This window comes from Diabrotica undecimpunctata, chromosome 1, assembly GCF_040954645.1.
Source record: "Diabrotica undecimpunctata isolate CICGRU chromosome 1, icDiaUnde3, whole genome shotgun sequence".
Taxonomy (NCBI): domain Eukaryota; kingdom Metazoa; phylum Arthropoda; class Insecta; order Coleoptera; family Chrysomelidae; genus Diabrotica; species Diabrotica undecimpunctata.
In genome coordinates, this window is record NC_092803.1 from 123,892,530 (window position 1) to 123,908,425 (window position 15,896).

Genomic DNA, 15,896 nt, shown 5'->3' on the forward strand with positions numbered 1-15,896 from the left:
TACTATCGAAATCCAAAAGAACTACACCAGAAACAGTTGCATTTACAAAAGATGACGGTTTAGTGCGGCTGTATAGGAGATCATCGCACCTTACTTTTTGAAGATTCTAGGGGACGTACGCTACAGTGCTACGCTACATAAAGCAAACACTTTAATAAATACCCTCACAGGTCTACCTACTATCTCTATGCGAAGTAATTTTACAAAATGGCGATATTCGTTTTACCCCAAGATCTCCAAAGCTTATACCTTTAGATTTTTTTTCTGCGGCAATATTTAAAAACATTGCCTATGCTAAACCACCAACCACCACTAAACAGCTACAGCAACTTATTATAGCACGTCTTTCTGAATTTGTAATATTCAAGAAATAAAATCCGCATGGTCTATATGTCTAATTAAGTAATGCATGTTTTTTTAACAGATTCTGAAACCGAGTTTAATTAATTTAAAAACTAAAAATTACTCTGCGACACGCTGTATATAATGCATGAAATTTATATCCCAATTCTACCAAATAATTTTTTACTTTAGTTAAAAAACTCTCAATCAAAGTATATTTACCGTTAACATAGAGTTGAACTGCATGTCGATCAGTCCCTTTATCGTTTTCAACTGCTAGATAATAAGCTCTTGAGTCAGTTGATGAAGTATCCTTGATGTGCAGAGTTGCTAAATAACAGTCTTCTCTTTCTTCTTGCATAACATCATCTACCCTGTATTTTCCTGAAAAATAAAAAAACAAATTTGACTAATCATTTTGTTTATTATTTTGTGTCTTGTATATGTTAATTTTAAATTATTTTTGTAAATGTATTTGGTTTGCTTGCGAACCACCGTTAAATATTTTTTGGAATATTCTGCTAATATATACTAACTGGCGATGATTCCATTCAAGGAATTTAAGAGATTTTCCGCAAAGTATCCAATAAATTAGAGAAGGGATGTTTTCATCTGAGACAACGGTATTTCGACAAGTCAGAGACTTTAAACGATATAAATCAATTGAAATGTGTTAAATATTTTAGATTTTTCAAGTGACGATAAGACAAATATTACTTTAAGGTTAGTAGGGTCGTGTTCAACTGAGAGTTTATGTTATAATATCAATACAATGTTTCCTAGGCAAAAATCCTAAAGAGGTCGATTTTATCTTAAATATTAAAAATCTTTGATACTCCAAGTATATGGAGCCCATGTACTATAACAGGTTAAAACCGTATGCAAAATTTATTGTAGGTATAATATATTGTCCTCTACCGACAACCTGCCTAAAAAGTTGCAAAAGGAGCATATTTTATTAAAAAATCTATCGATACAATGGCACCGCAAACTATGCAGTCCAGTTGATTTGCAAGTACATGAATTCTGTGTTGCGTAAGAGCGTGCATATGGTGCCTTTATACACATAGTACTTCCAATAAATACGACAATGTACAAGTTAGCTTGTTATGTACAAAATGCAAGGTTGCGCCTATAACAATAGTCAGTATTTTTCCTATAGAGATTTGCATCAATGAATTTACAGTTTAGTTTAAATTTTGTCTGATTCAACAATAACTGGCTTATGAATACAGTGATTCCATGGACAGACAAAGTAGGTATGACCCTTTCTACAGAAAAGTGTTCTATTATGTTTTTTACCCGGCATAGACTACGTGCACCGGGGAACCTTACCCTATGTGGGCGTACCCTGTCGGTAGTTAAGAAATATAAATATTTGGGTATCATATTTGACACAAAATTACTATGGTCCAGTCATATACGTTACCTAATAAGCAAATGCAAGAAAAGTTTTAATTTACTTATGTGCATAACAAATCGAAGTTGGGGCACAACCCCTAGTATAGATTTAATATTCTATAGAGCCCATGTGCGATTCATCATTGACCTCGGTTGTTGTTTATACGGATCTTTAAGTAATACCAACCTTAAAAAAATAGATAGAGTTTAATATAAATGTCTTAGAACTTGCATCGGTGGGATGATATCCTAGCCAGTGAATGCAATACTGGCAGAATGTAATGAACTTCCTTTGAATTTACGCCGTCAGTTATTATCGCAAAAATATTTGTTAAAATTAAAAACCGGGGAGTCAAACATGATCAACACATTAGGTCATATTGTAAAAAAAGACTTAACCAAACTAGTATTGGGAACTAAAAAATTCTTCCCCGCACGCAGAAGCATTTACTGAGACCAATGGAGTTAAAAATTTGTTTGGTAGTAAAAAGTTACAATATATGTACACCATACCTTTTAAATCTTTAATAAAAAGACACAGAATTATAATTCCCAAGTATACTAAATAACATTCCATCAATCATCAATTCCGAAAGCTTGACAAAAAGTCAAAAGAGTGTTTCTCTAACATCTCGGCCAACCTTCTGTCTGCATCCCTAATAAACTGGTGATTTGGTATATATATATATATATATATATATATATATATATATATATATATATATATATATATATATATATATATATACATATACAGTGTAGGTAAAAGTTTATGGTCGGTATGGTAAAATTTAACAGCATATCTAACACAGATATAAAATCATATTTTCAGCGAATAGACAAAGATAACAATCATATTTCCCCTTGGTCTCCCCTCCATATTTCTTATTGACATCCATTGCCCATTAGTGAGACGATTAGTTCCGATCAGTGAAACTAGAGGTGGGTCGTTGACATTTTTATCGGAACCGTTTTTCGTAATCTGTAACTAGTTGATTGTTTACCAGTAGTTTCAAATAAGCGAGTACACAAACATATTGGCTATTATATTGAAAGAAACTAACGACGGATATATTTATTATAACTTAAAAAATATATTACACAATACAAATAGTACTTACATTTACATTACACATTACTAAATCGCGAATCGTCTAAATTGACATTTAAATCCACTTTTGTTGGTAACCGTGTTTTTCTTTTATTTAAAATTAAACTAGGTTTAAGGAACAGATTTTGTTACAATACTATAATATTTTATAAATATAGTGGTTAAGTTAGGATATACAAGGCAATGGTTTTTCCGCCACTGTAATGGACAGTTCCAATCTCCGTTCGAAATTTTTTGTGGGTAATATCATCAGACAAATACATGTCGACTTCTTTTATATCTCTCGATACAGGTGTATGTTTAGATGAGTCATGTCCAATTAATTCATCAAAAATACACCATGGACTTAAGTCATCTTTATCAGTTTCTTTTTCTTGTACTAGTAAGTTGCCATTTAAATCCATTTCGCCCAGATTTGATCTTAGAACATTGTTCAAATGCTAAAAAGACAACAGGTCAAATAAAACCAATAAAATCCACAAGGAAAATAATTCCTGCAGCTGGCTGTATACCACGTATCACAAAAAGAGGTTAATCTTTGTATATGGGTATATTTTATAAAAACCGTTAAAAGGGCTACATTAAAAACACGAACATTTTCGGAACAACAGTTCCATCATCAGGTTAAAATACCTAAAATAAGTATAAACCATTTAATTAAAGCAAACGTGGTTTAAAATTTTGACTAAGGTTAAAAAAGCAAAATGGTTATACTTACAGGTTACCATGCCTGAGCCACCAAAATATTTGGGTAAAAATCCTTTAAAATATATTATGTTATCAAAGATTGTACATGATGTTGATAATATTATTTGATGTTTAATATTTTAATTAAATTTTACTTCAGGTAACATACACCCATGCTTTAAGTGAGTTCCAGTGTCCGGAGAGTAAACCTCTTCAAACGGACTTCAGCTGGTAACTGATTGATAAGATACCCATGAACGGTATCAAAAACAAAATGTCAATGTACCATGAAACAATATTAGTTAAATTAGTTAGGCTGTAGTAATGCTATGTTTAACTAATATTGTTTCATGGTACATTGAAATTTTGTTTTTGACACCGTTCATGGGTATCTTATCAATCAGTTACCAGCTGAAGTCCGTTTGAAGAGGTTTACTCTCCAGACACTGGAATTCACTTAAAGCATGGGTGTATGTTACCTGAAGTAAAATGTAATTAAAATATTAAACATCAAATAATATTATCAACATCATGTACATTGCATATACCTAAAACAGCGTAGAAAAAAGTTATACCTAGAACAATTTTTGCGAAAAAATAGGAAAATTTACACAAAAATTTTTACCAAACGTGATTTTGAAGAGGCAGGAAAAAAGTTTTTTTCTGTGAAGCAATACCTGTACTTATAACCCCGTGTTCTAGCTTTTTTGCTTCGTTTTTTGAATATATTTTGATAGGAAATTTAATTTTGAACAACTTTTTTATACATGTATTTGTACGAAAATTGCATAGCATTTATCCAAATGCACCTCAGTGCATAAATATAAATTCACCCCTTTCTTAAAAACGCACCCCTTTAAGCACTCAGCGGTTTTTTCATAATTAGGGGTGCACTACCCATATGAAATAATAAAACACCTTTAACTTTGTAGTTCGTTTCTAAAGTACATAATCAATAGCCTACTTCTATAATTGGGGAATCTAATTCTAATTCATACTAAATTATTGCTGTATTTTATAATGTTAGCTAATTATATTTTTAGTTTAATATATTTTTGATATTTTGTAGAACAACGATGTTTGTTTATGTTCTTCAGATTAATAAACTTCGAAAATATAATAAATTGTAGTAAAACTTTCATACCGTAAGTAGTAAACTGAAGTTCTAGAATGAACCATTATGTTTTAATACAAAGTTTTAGAAACTTTTGTTACCTTAAAGTATTTAATAATATTCCTTTTGCTCTTCTTTGTGGGGAAGTGCAGAAGTGTGATAAGAGCCACCATATACTAAAAGTTAAAAGGACATTCTCACTGTAGTAGGTTCTAAGACAAAATTTTCGCTGACATGTTTGCTAATGTTTGAATTAAAACAAGACTTAGAACTTTCCAGAACAAGTTTTGACAGGTCTATTTATTGTAAGTTGTAAAGTGCAAAATTTTGTAATAAAAGCAATATCCAATAGCATCTGTAGAGTGCATTATGTCTTTTAGGTTTAGTAAAAAAGTTGCAAAAGTATTTAAATTAAATATTAACGTATCGGTACACCGAATCTAACAAAACTAATGATACCCTTTTCTAACAGCTAGTTCGTTAATCACGGAAGTTGTTTGTTATTTAAACGTTCTTAAAATATACTCAATTACATTAGAAGTGTTACATTTAAAAGGAATAAATTCTTGAACTTAATTTTTTGGCAACAGAATGACAACATTTAAAACATGGTATGATAACATGATCAATGTTTTATCTTTTCCACTTTTCGTAAAAATAAAGTTTTACCTTTAAATTTTTTTGTGAAGATACCGATTTGTAAAAACCGGTTTGTATAGAAATTTTTAGTTATTATTCCTCAGTCTCATTGTATTCAGTGTAAGAAAATGCCTCGAGTAGGAAGACATCAAAATTACCACCATGTAAGCGATTTTGACAGGGGCAGAATTATTGCGTATAGAGATATGGGTTTGTCGTATCGCGAAATAGGCCGTCGCGTTATTTGTACGGCAATGACGGTTATGCGTGTCTGTCGTGTGTGGACAAACGAAGGTAGAGAAATACGAAGAAGACCTACTGGTCAACCAAGTCGTACCACAGGGCCTCAAGATAGGCGATTTATATTACTTGCTCTGCGAGACCGTTTTGCTAATACGCTTCAAATTGCTGACCAATGGTTTGGAGTAGTAGGTAGACCTGTTAGTATGCGTAGACTGTATCGTTGCATTCGAACCTTTGGACTGGTTTCATTCCGCCCACGACTAGTGCTTCCTTTGACTGCGGATCACTGTCATCAACGTTTGAATTGGTAAAGAGAACGGCAGCATTGGGTGGCAGAATGGCGTAATGTAGCATTCAGCGATGAATCAAGATTCTGTTTAGGAACGCATGATGGTCGTAGGATGGTAAGACGCCGCCGTGGAGAGCGACGAGATATCGAATTTGCTGTTAAGAGACATGTACACAGAACAGTTGGAGTAATGGTTTGGGAAGCTATTGCCTATGGTGGCCGATCACTACTTGTGTTTATTCGAAGCAATATGACAGCTGCGCGTTATGTTGATGACATCTTACAAACCACTTTACTGCCTTATCTCGACGGCCGTCGAGACGTCCTTTTTCAGCAAGACAACGCGCGTCCGTGCTCCGGATTTAAATCCCATTGAACATGTATGGGATATGATGGGAAGGAGATTGTCCATTTTGCACGATCCTCCACAGACTTTGGCACAGTTAATACATGAAGTTCAAGTTGTTGGAACGAGATGCCACAAGCAGATATCGATCATCGTATTTTGTTAATGCCTAGACTTATACAAGAGTGCATTCAGCTACGGGGTCGAAAAACACATTATTAATTTTTTTTTTGATTACTTGTTAATAAAAATTCTTGACAACGTTTCATTCTTGATCTAAATCTACCATGTTGCCAAAAAATTAAGTTCAAGAAATTATTCCTTTTGGGTGTAACACTTCTAATGTCACTGAGTATATACATGTTTTTAAGATACAATTAGATGCTAAACCCGCTTTTATTGGGTAATATATAGAGAATCTGCGAATTTTTGTAATATATTTAGGATAGTTTACGAAAATATACAGGGTGGTCCTTAAGTAATTGTACAAAAAAAAACACTATTCACACTTTAAAATATTACGATATAAGCCAACTTGGTTTAATAAAATGTTGATAATACGAAAGATACAGGGTGTTAAAACAGAAATTTAAAATTTTATTTTTCGCTATAACTTTTATGTTTTTAAACATTGCCGTATAAAAATTTACAACTGGGTGCTCTTGAGTATGAGCAATTATAATTTGATGTAAATTTTAATGTAGTTAATAGAGGGCGCCACATATGCCACATATCGATGGCTTGGTTCCAAATGTGGCTAACTACAATTTTTCCATTTTTGAGCTATTTACACAGTAAACCGCATAATTATTTTAAGTTTTGTTCCAAATGTGGCGAATTGCATTAATTTAAAAACTGGCGCCAGAATATATAGAACCATTAGTATCTATGTACACAATATACGTAGTTCGCAATTAAATATGTAGCTAGTAACACATAGCCATCTTTAGAATAGACATCTTTCGATGTAGGTGAAGTTAGCACCATTTATTTTGTTATAACCCATGGTACAATAAACACTTCACTCATACTAAAATCGTCAGAATAATTGCCCTTTAGAATTATATCCCTACGCACTTCGTTTGAGTCTTCGCAAACTCAAAGCAAAAGTTTTCAGTGCAGAAGCACTGAAGTACCGTATTGAGCTGAACGGGAAGATTATCTATTTGTTCGATTGACGTTATTCGATCAGTCGATCGAATAACGTCATTTCCCTGCGCTTAAAATACTGTTCTAGATGCTGCCAAAGCAGACAACACAACACAGAATACCAACAAAGATCCACTATCTGTCCAAACTGCAAACAAAATAACAAATCGTATGAATAGCAAATGCACCATCCTGTCTAAACTGCCGCGGAAAACACCCGTCATATTTACAAAAATTTTAAGCCAGAAAACGCGTTCCCATAACACAGAAAAAGGCACACACAGTTACTACCTAGACCAATTCTCTCAAACGAACTCACCTCGGACATAAAATCGATAATAAACCTCATGTCTATGATCTTTTTCAACGTCTTACCTGAAAAAACTCTTACCAACATCTCTGTAATCTTTCAAAATATCCCAATATTCCAAGATTGGAAAGTCAGTCCCCTCAAATAACTTCTTCAGAGTCGATTCAATTTACGCAAGGTCAGTGGGAAATTGGTTTTCTATGATTTCTCAATCTAACTACATACCGATACCTGTAACTGAGTGAGGAACTAGCCACAGCCAACTTCCACGCGTTTATTACTAAAGAAAGTCCTAGCAATTCTCAAAGTAATCGCTCCGTTTTTGGTCACCTCAAATGGTCCACGATGAAGTTACCCACCGAACATGGACACGATCGACGATGAGCGCCTACCTCGACATTTACGACGGTGTTAAGTCATTACCAAAAAATTGTCCCAAATATTCACAAAAACTCCATACCTTGAAGAGGCACGTAGCCTGAAGCAAGGCTTTACAACTCCTATCCTTCTTCTTCTTTCCCAGCTTTTCCCTTTTCAGGGGTTTCAAGTCCTCTGCCACACAGTTCTTTCATCTTCTCCTCGGTTTTCTTCTACTTCTCCTCCCATCAACTTCTAACGGCTCTATCCTTCCAAAAGCTACCAAAGCATCCACTCCTTACCACAATCCTCCACCCTAAAAACCCCATACCTACACAATCCTACAAACACAAAACACATTCTCATCAACACAGACTCAACCAACACCATCACCCATACACACACCCATACACTCACTTACCACACTTTAACAAATAACACACAACCCACATCACAAAACACACAACAATCACCACACATCACCCAAAATTAGAAAATCGATGACATTCTCCCAGATATCTGTCAGCAAAGACCATTTTATCGACTTATCAAAGACAACAATCTAATCCCAGATTTCGACTTAATAAAAGTCTTACCAACCTAAAAGACAGTTTTCGTACGAACTACCAATTTTTTAGACCTCAAAAATCTTAGGCAAAACTTCGACAAATCACTAGAGAGAGTGTTCCAGAAATTCAGGTTTCAAATCTAAAAGACTAGCTAATTCGCAACTCATTCTAAATCACCAACAAAACTTTCATTTAGTCATTGCGGGCGTCGACAAAAAACTATCTCAAAAAATCATCGAGGATAATCTATCCGAAAACAAATTCCCATTCACCAAAATAGTTTGTATAATTGCCCGCTCTACAAATCAACCAACCCCTTTTATTAGAGTTTTCACAAACTCTGAAACTAAATTCGCTGATGTATTCTCGAATGGTATTAAGAAGATCGAAGGAGAACGATTGAAATGCGAGATTCCAAAATCAAGCAATTCCGTTCCGGTTCGACTAAAATACTGTTCGAAATACTGCAAAAGCTGACACCTCAGCAACAAATGCCCCAAAAAATCAATTATCTGTCCATACTGTGGACACCAACACAGGTCTACTGCATGTCCCACGATAGATGTTCTCAAATATCCGAACTATAATGGAGGTCACCTGGCATATTCAGAAAAATTCCCACACCGAATAATCAAACCAAAAGACACAACACAAACACAACCCGTACACACTTCCAAGAAAATCCCCTCATAAAACCTATCCTCGGTCATGAAATCCCTAATCCACTTTACATCCATGATCCTCTTCAATGTCTTCCCTCAAAAGAGGATTGACACAATCCGCTATTTAAATCAAATGTCCAATGCACTGTATAGGTATGTAATATCAACATCCTGCTACAATTCCATAAACCAAACCTTCACTTAACTCCGCAGATACACACACAATACAACCACACATTCATTATTCATATATACACTTATCATTTACCACACACACACACACACACACACACACACACACACACACTTTACCTCCATCCAAGCTCTCAAATCATAAACACCAAAAAAGAAACAAGCCAAAAATACACAACCAATAACTATACAAACCCCTTACGATCCACACACACACACCAAACACTAAACAGTAAGCACCCCGTACACTCCTTAAGAGTCGCATTCAAAATTACAACGACAGTGGGAGATTGGTTTTCTTTGGTTTCCCAATCTCATTGCACAACGACACCTGATCTTAGGTATAATACACAGACACAGCTATCCTTCACGCATTTAAACCGAACAAACCAAAAAGGTCAGCAATCTGAAAAGGACCTTTTTTCCAACAGAACTTGTACATAGTTGCGGGCTTGGTCCAACCGGCACTCAAAGGCAGGAAATCCTTCTGACACTACTGCTTTACAGCCACCACTTAGTTATAAAGAGCAGCAATATGCAGATTGTCGTTTACCCAATAAAAAACCCCACCCTTTAAGAGACGACAAAGCCTACATTGGGTAAAACACGTATTCATTCATAGTTCTCATCCCTACGTCTAATAGACCAAACCATTACAGTATTTTTTCTTAAATCTTTTTTGAGACTTTAGTCACCTCGGCTGTTTCCCTAATCAAGTTGTTCCTGATCCTGTTCCTTATAGTCGTACCCAACATCCGCCGTAACATTTTTATTTCAGCTACCTCCATCTTCTTTTCCTGAATTTTCTTTTCCATTATGTAGAAGCCAAGGTATTTAAATGCTTCTGGTCGGTATACTCCCTTTCTCCAAGCGATTCTATACACCTAACCATTCCTCTTCCCCCCAACTACATAAACTCCGTTTTCAATCTGCTAACCATCCATCCATCCTCTTAAATAGCCCTTCTCCAATACTCCAACTTCACCTTCAACATTTCTTTGCTCTCCTCCAGCAACACGATATCATCCGCAAATAGCATTGACCTAGGAGCTCTCTTCCTTACTTTTTCTGTCAGTACATCCACAACACGATTAAACAGGTAGGGATTTAGTGAAGAGCCTTAATGCAAACCAACCATCAGTGGAAAACTTACGTACGTCTTTCAGCCCACTTTGCTTCCCTCTTTGCTACCTTGTACATATCCTTATCTTCCTCTCTTTTAGACCTGTCATACCTCTTTCTAGCCTCTTTCTTCCCTCTAACCTTCTGTTGCACTTCGTTCTACCACCAAGTTTCTTTGTCTATAGGAGGCCCTTTACCAGATGTGTTTTCTAGCACTTCCTTTCCCACTCGCACCACAACTTTACTGTTGTCTTTATCACTTTACAGTTGGTAACCTCTTTTAGCTGACTTCTTCTACACAACACAAAATCTACCTGATTTTCCCTTCACCGCTACTATAGGTAACATACTGGTCTTTGGTCTTCCTAAAGAACGCATTATTGTTAGGCAAATCCCATGATACTGTAAAGTCAATCACAATATTTTCTTCTTTATTTCTTTTTATCATCCCCAAACCTCCACGAACCCTTTCTATTCCCGCTCCTTCTCTACTCATATGTCCATTCAAATCACCACCAATACCGCTTTCCTTATCCATAATAAATAAAATTAAATTCTTCTTCTCATTGCGCCGTCTCCTTTCGAAGGTTGGTGATCCAAATGGCAATTGTAGTTTTGGAAACTGCTGCGCGAAAGATCTCTGCGGATAAGCGGCCGAACCATCTCCTCAGGTCTTTCAGCGACGAGTTCTGGCGTCTTCCTACTGATCTTTTGCCCTGTACTTTTCCTTCCAGTATAACTTAAAGTAATTCATATCTTTCGCCTCTCAACACATGACCCAAGTATTGCATTTTCCTCTCTTTGATTATTCTTAGTAATTCTTTTTGTTTACACATGCGACGAAGTACCTCAACATTAGTAATTCTTTGTACCCATGGAATCCTCAACATTCGTCTGTATATATACATCTCAAAAGCATCTATTCTTTTTTCTATTTCAGAGTCCATTGTCCAACTTTCACAGCCATACAGTAAGACAGAAAAAACGTAACATCTGATCATTCGGATTCTAAGCTGTAGATTGAGGTCTGATCTTGTAAAAAATGTTTTCATGCTCATGAATGTTTTCCTTGCTTGTTCGATTCTTGATATAATACCCCAAAAATCTAAATTTTGCTCGGATGCACACAAAATTCCAATACCGAAATAGAACCAACCGGTACAAATCCAGCATGCAAATCAGGAATACAAAGAGTGCACCTTCAAGAGGCCCCTCAGTTAGTGTGGTCAGTCTTCAACAGGAAAGGTATTCCAGTGGATGACGCATAGGCTCCGATAATACGTACCGCTGCTATACATGAAATGCATATAGAATTGTAAAATTAAATTTTTTCGCACACGAAATTTCAATACCGAACTAGAACCAAAGAGTACAAATCCAGCATGCAGTTCAGGAATATAACCAGTGCACCTTTATGTAAGAGTCTTTGATGAAAGCAGGAATCTGATTGAAGTTGGGGTTAACAAGTTCTCTTTTAGAAGTGATTCTATATAAAAATTATTGTAATAATTTTTCTGTTTTGAAAGTGCTTGAGAAACTAAGACTGGGTATTTTGGAGTGACCATAATTTGGTCTATTGTAGGATTTTCCGCAGATAAATTACTTTGATCGCTTAAAGTTAATGTTTCGTAATGTGGTCTTTTATAAGATGGTGGTGGTGATGAATATGGTTTTACTAATAGGTAAAGCACTATGTCGTTTCCGCAATTTGCTGGGAGAGGGAATGGTTTAGTGTGTGGGGGAGAAGGCAAGCTATGTTGCGACAATGTCTCGATTGTGTATATCACGTCTTGAGTGGTAGGAAAACAAGTTAGTACACATGTTCCTGTTGGTATATTTCTTAAAATTGTATATTAAAACAAAAGTCTTAGTAAAATTGGCTCTTGGGTACCTCTTGGTGTAAGTAAAAACCGTAATGAGTTTGGAATCAGCTTGTTATTATTTTTATTATTAAGTTTATGTAGTTCTTAAAAGAAAAGTCCTTGATTCTTGCAGTTTGGTATACACAATATTTTAGCTATAACAAATAATTGTAATAAATATTAGAGTAACAAGTCCTTCTCTTATTTTTGTATAATTATGGCTTTTTTGTTAACCAAAAGAACTAGAGTATTTAAATTTGATAGTTAGGTTTGTCATGGTGTAAATAAGCAATAATATTGAAGCTGACGCTAACAAACCTTCTTTGAATTCGGATTTTATTATAATTTATAATAAACAAAACCATCTTGTGGAAAGGTTTTTATATAAAAATTCTTCTACGGTAAAGAATTAGCCTATGAATATTGTTTTACCCTTTTTAATCTTCGTCATATGAATCTTGTTAGTGTATTCTGCCACTGGTTTCTTCCTGAGTAAATTCAGCCTGGCTCTTTTTTCTGGTAGTATCCACTGCCTTATTGCCCTGACTACTATTTTCACGGACACAAATACGCCAGGATAAGTACCCTACTAGGGGAGGAGTACTCTTAAACTTAAGATTTCGGTAAGCCTAGGCTGCAACCCTAGCAGTTATCTATTGAGTTAAGTGCGTCTAATGTTTCTGTATTTGTTTTAAAATACGATTGTATTTAAGTCTCATCTATCGACCATGTAACTTATGTATATTATATTTTGTTTTCTTTAGTCTTTTAAAAGTGCTTAAGAAACTTGAACTGTGTGTTTTGGGAGAACCATAATTTGGTCTGTTGTAGGATTTTCCGCAAGTAAATTACTTTGATCGCCTAAAGTTGATGTTGTATAATGTTTTTGTTTTGAAAGTGGTTAAGAAAGTGCTTGAGAAACTGTAGAGGGGGTGTTTTGGAGGAACCATAATTTGGTCTGCTGTAGGATTTTCCAGGTAAATTATTTTCTTCTTTTTCTTCTTCCTCTTTATAAGCAATTCTACCTCTATGGAAGGTTATGATTATGGATCAAAACCTAAATTGAGATTAGTTTCATATATATTTACGACAGTATTGTTGTTTATTCTAGTAAAAACTTTGTGCAAGTCTCCACCTACATGGGTTTGAATTATGTAGCAGTTTTCAGTGCGTAGCAAAATATTTTAAAAGGTAATCCTCTACTGCCTCTATGGAAGGTTGTCACTCCATCTTTTACGCGGTCGTCCGATACTTCTTCTGCCGATTGGTGACTTATCTGTTGCTATTTTGACGTTACGGTCTCCCATATTCTGCTTATGTAGTTATTCCATTCTTTTTTTCTATTTTGTATCAATTCGTTTATACACTGTACGTTACATTTTCTTCTAATGTCTTCACTTCTCTTTCGATCTCTCAGCGCATTTCCTGTAATTCTTCTCAGTACTCTCATCTCTGCCGTTTTCAGTAGCCCTTGTATTGTGGCTGTGTCGGGTCTTGTGTCTGAGGCATATGTCAGTATTAGTCTTACACTGGTTTTATAAATTCTTGACTTCATCTCAGTGTTAATGTGTCTGTTTTGTCTGTTAAATAGTGTTATTAAGTTATCCTGCCAGTCTATTTGCTTTTTGTACTTAATCTCTTACTTATTTGTCCAGGTCTCTATAGCTGGGCAGTATAATGCCAAGGTATTTTATTTCCATTACTTGTTCAATACTGAAGCCACAGATTCTATTTTACGTCTGGTTGGTTCTTTGCTGATGACTATTGTTTTAGTTTTCTGAGGCTGAGTAAGTTACTGGTATTTACTACGATTAAAGTCTGAGTAAATTACTTTGGTCGCTTAAAGTTCTCATTTCGTAATCTCTTCCTAATGTAATTTCGTAATGATAAGAAACTGGTGGTGTTAAATACTGATGATTAAATACTGATGGTTTTTATGATAGTTTAAGCACTATCTCGTTTCCGCAATTAGCAGATAGGGAGCATGAATATGACGTTAATAGGTATTCTTCTCGTTGTAGTAAAAAAAGTTTATAATGTTATTTAACGAATGATCGCGTAAAATCTCGCAGTTTATATATGTCACATGTACATGTTTACACATTAATGTGTTTGAGTTATTTTATTAAGATTTATAAGTCCTATTATGCAGCCTTAATTTATTAAGAAAGAACATTGAAGAACGTTCAATTTTCACTTACTTATAACAAAAATCTTACACTTGCTAGATGCCCTCCTCAGAGAGCGCAGGATGGTGCTATTTTATTTTAACTACAGTCGACTTCCTTCCATTTTGTAAATGACTTTGAGCCAGTTGCTGCGTCATCTGTGATACAGAAAAATATGTTTTTCTATTCCGCATTTTATGATTTCATTAAAAGCGCGTGATTTCAAGTATATATATATATATATATATATATATATATATATATATATATATATATATATATATATATATATATATATATATATATTTATGTTAAGTTTATTTCTTTTTTTATTAAAAGGTAGTAAAATTGTGCCTTTATAACAATAAATAAGGTTAGTGCTACGATAGAGTTGCTACGCTCATGATGCAATTGCACGTATCCTGATGCGAGAATTAGATGACCTGCAGCACACTAGTCTAGAAGCCCGTGGAATGATTCAAGCGTTTAAAGCAGCAATTAACCAACGCCCAGAGAAATCTAGAAGCATAGGCGCACGGTATAAATAAAAGAAACTAAATTGAAGAGAGTTAGTCTAATAAATATATTTGTAGCGTTCTATTATAAATTGTGTTTTTAGTGTTAGTGTGAAAATAAAGTAAATAAATTAAAATAAGTGTCAAAAGACGTGAATAAAATTTGAATAAAATCAAATTATTATTATGGGGTTTAATGAAGTACTTTTATTGATGGATCTTTCATTATGTTGAAGTATACATCAAATAATGTTTACTAAATGTCTAAACTTTGTGTTTCTGATTAATTTAAGGTATAAATCAATTGGTTTTTACTCAGAAAGGCAACTTCACGAAAACATATTTTCTCTTTCTGGTATTTTGCATTGCAATTTCGTTTTTACTTACAAAAATTGAATTCTAATGTGACAGTATTATTTTTTACTTAACAATGAAAATTAAATAAAATATTCTTCATGTTGGATCTTTTTTTTACATCAATTTATACATTAATTGATGTTTACACCCTAAAGAAAGCCGCTTAAAGAGAACTTCATCATTTGATTTACGCGCGAGTACATTTTTTTTGGTAATTACCAAAAAACTGTATCGAGATCAAAGTAAACTTCGTGTTTTTTCTTAATTTAAGGTATACATCAATTGATTTTCACTCCAAATAGGAAATTACTCGAAGTAATATTTTTGCTGTTTGGCTTTTTGTTTTGAAATTTGGTTCTTCCCATAAAAATCGAATAGGGTGTGTGTAGAGCTCAGTTCACGACTGGCAGCCTATTTTAACCAAACGCTGTGCCAAATTCTACATATAAAGAAACCAATAT

At 34.4% G+C, this 15,896-nt stretch overlaps 1 protein-coding gene across 1 annotated transcript in view; it reads right to left on the bottom strand.

Moving 5' to 3' along the window:
- The window catches only part of LOC140431542 (kin of IRRE-like protein 2), a 1,293,538-nt gene that overhangs the window by 238,753 nt on the left and 1,038,889 nt on the right, over window positions 1-15,896 (bottom strand). Inside the window, exon 8 of the mRNA XM_072519445.1 lies at window positions 565-726. Coding sequence (XP_072375546.1) covers window positions 565-726 — 162 coding nt within the window. The remainder of the gene's footprint in view (window positions 1-564; window positions 727-15,896) is intronic.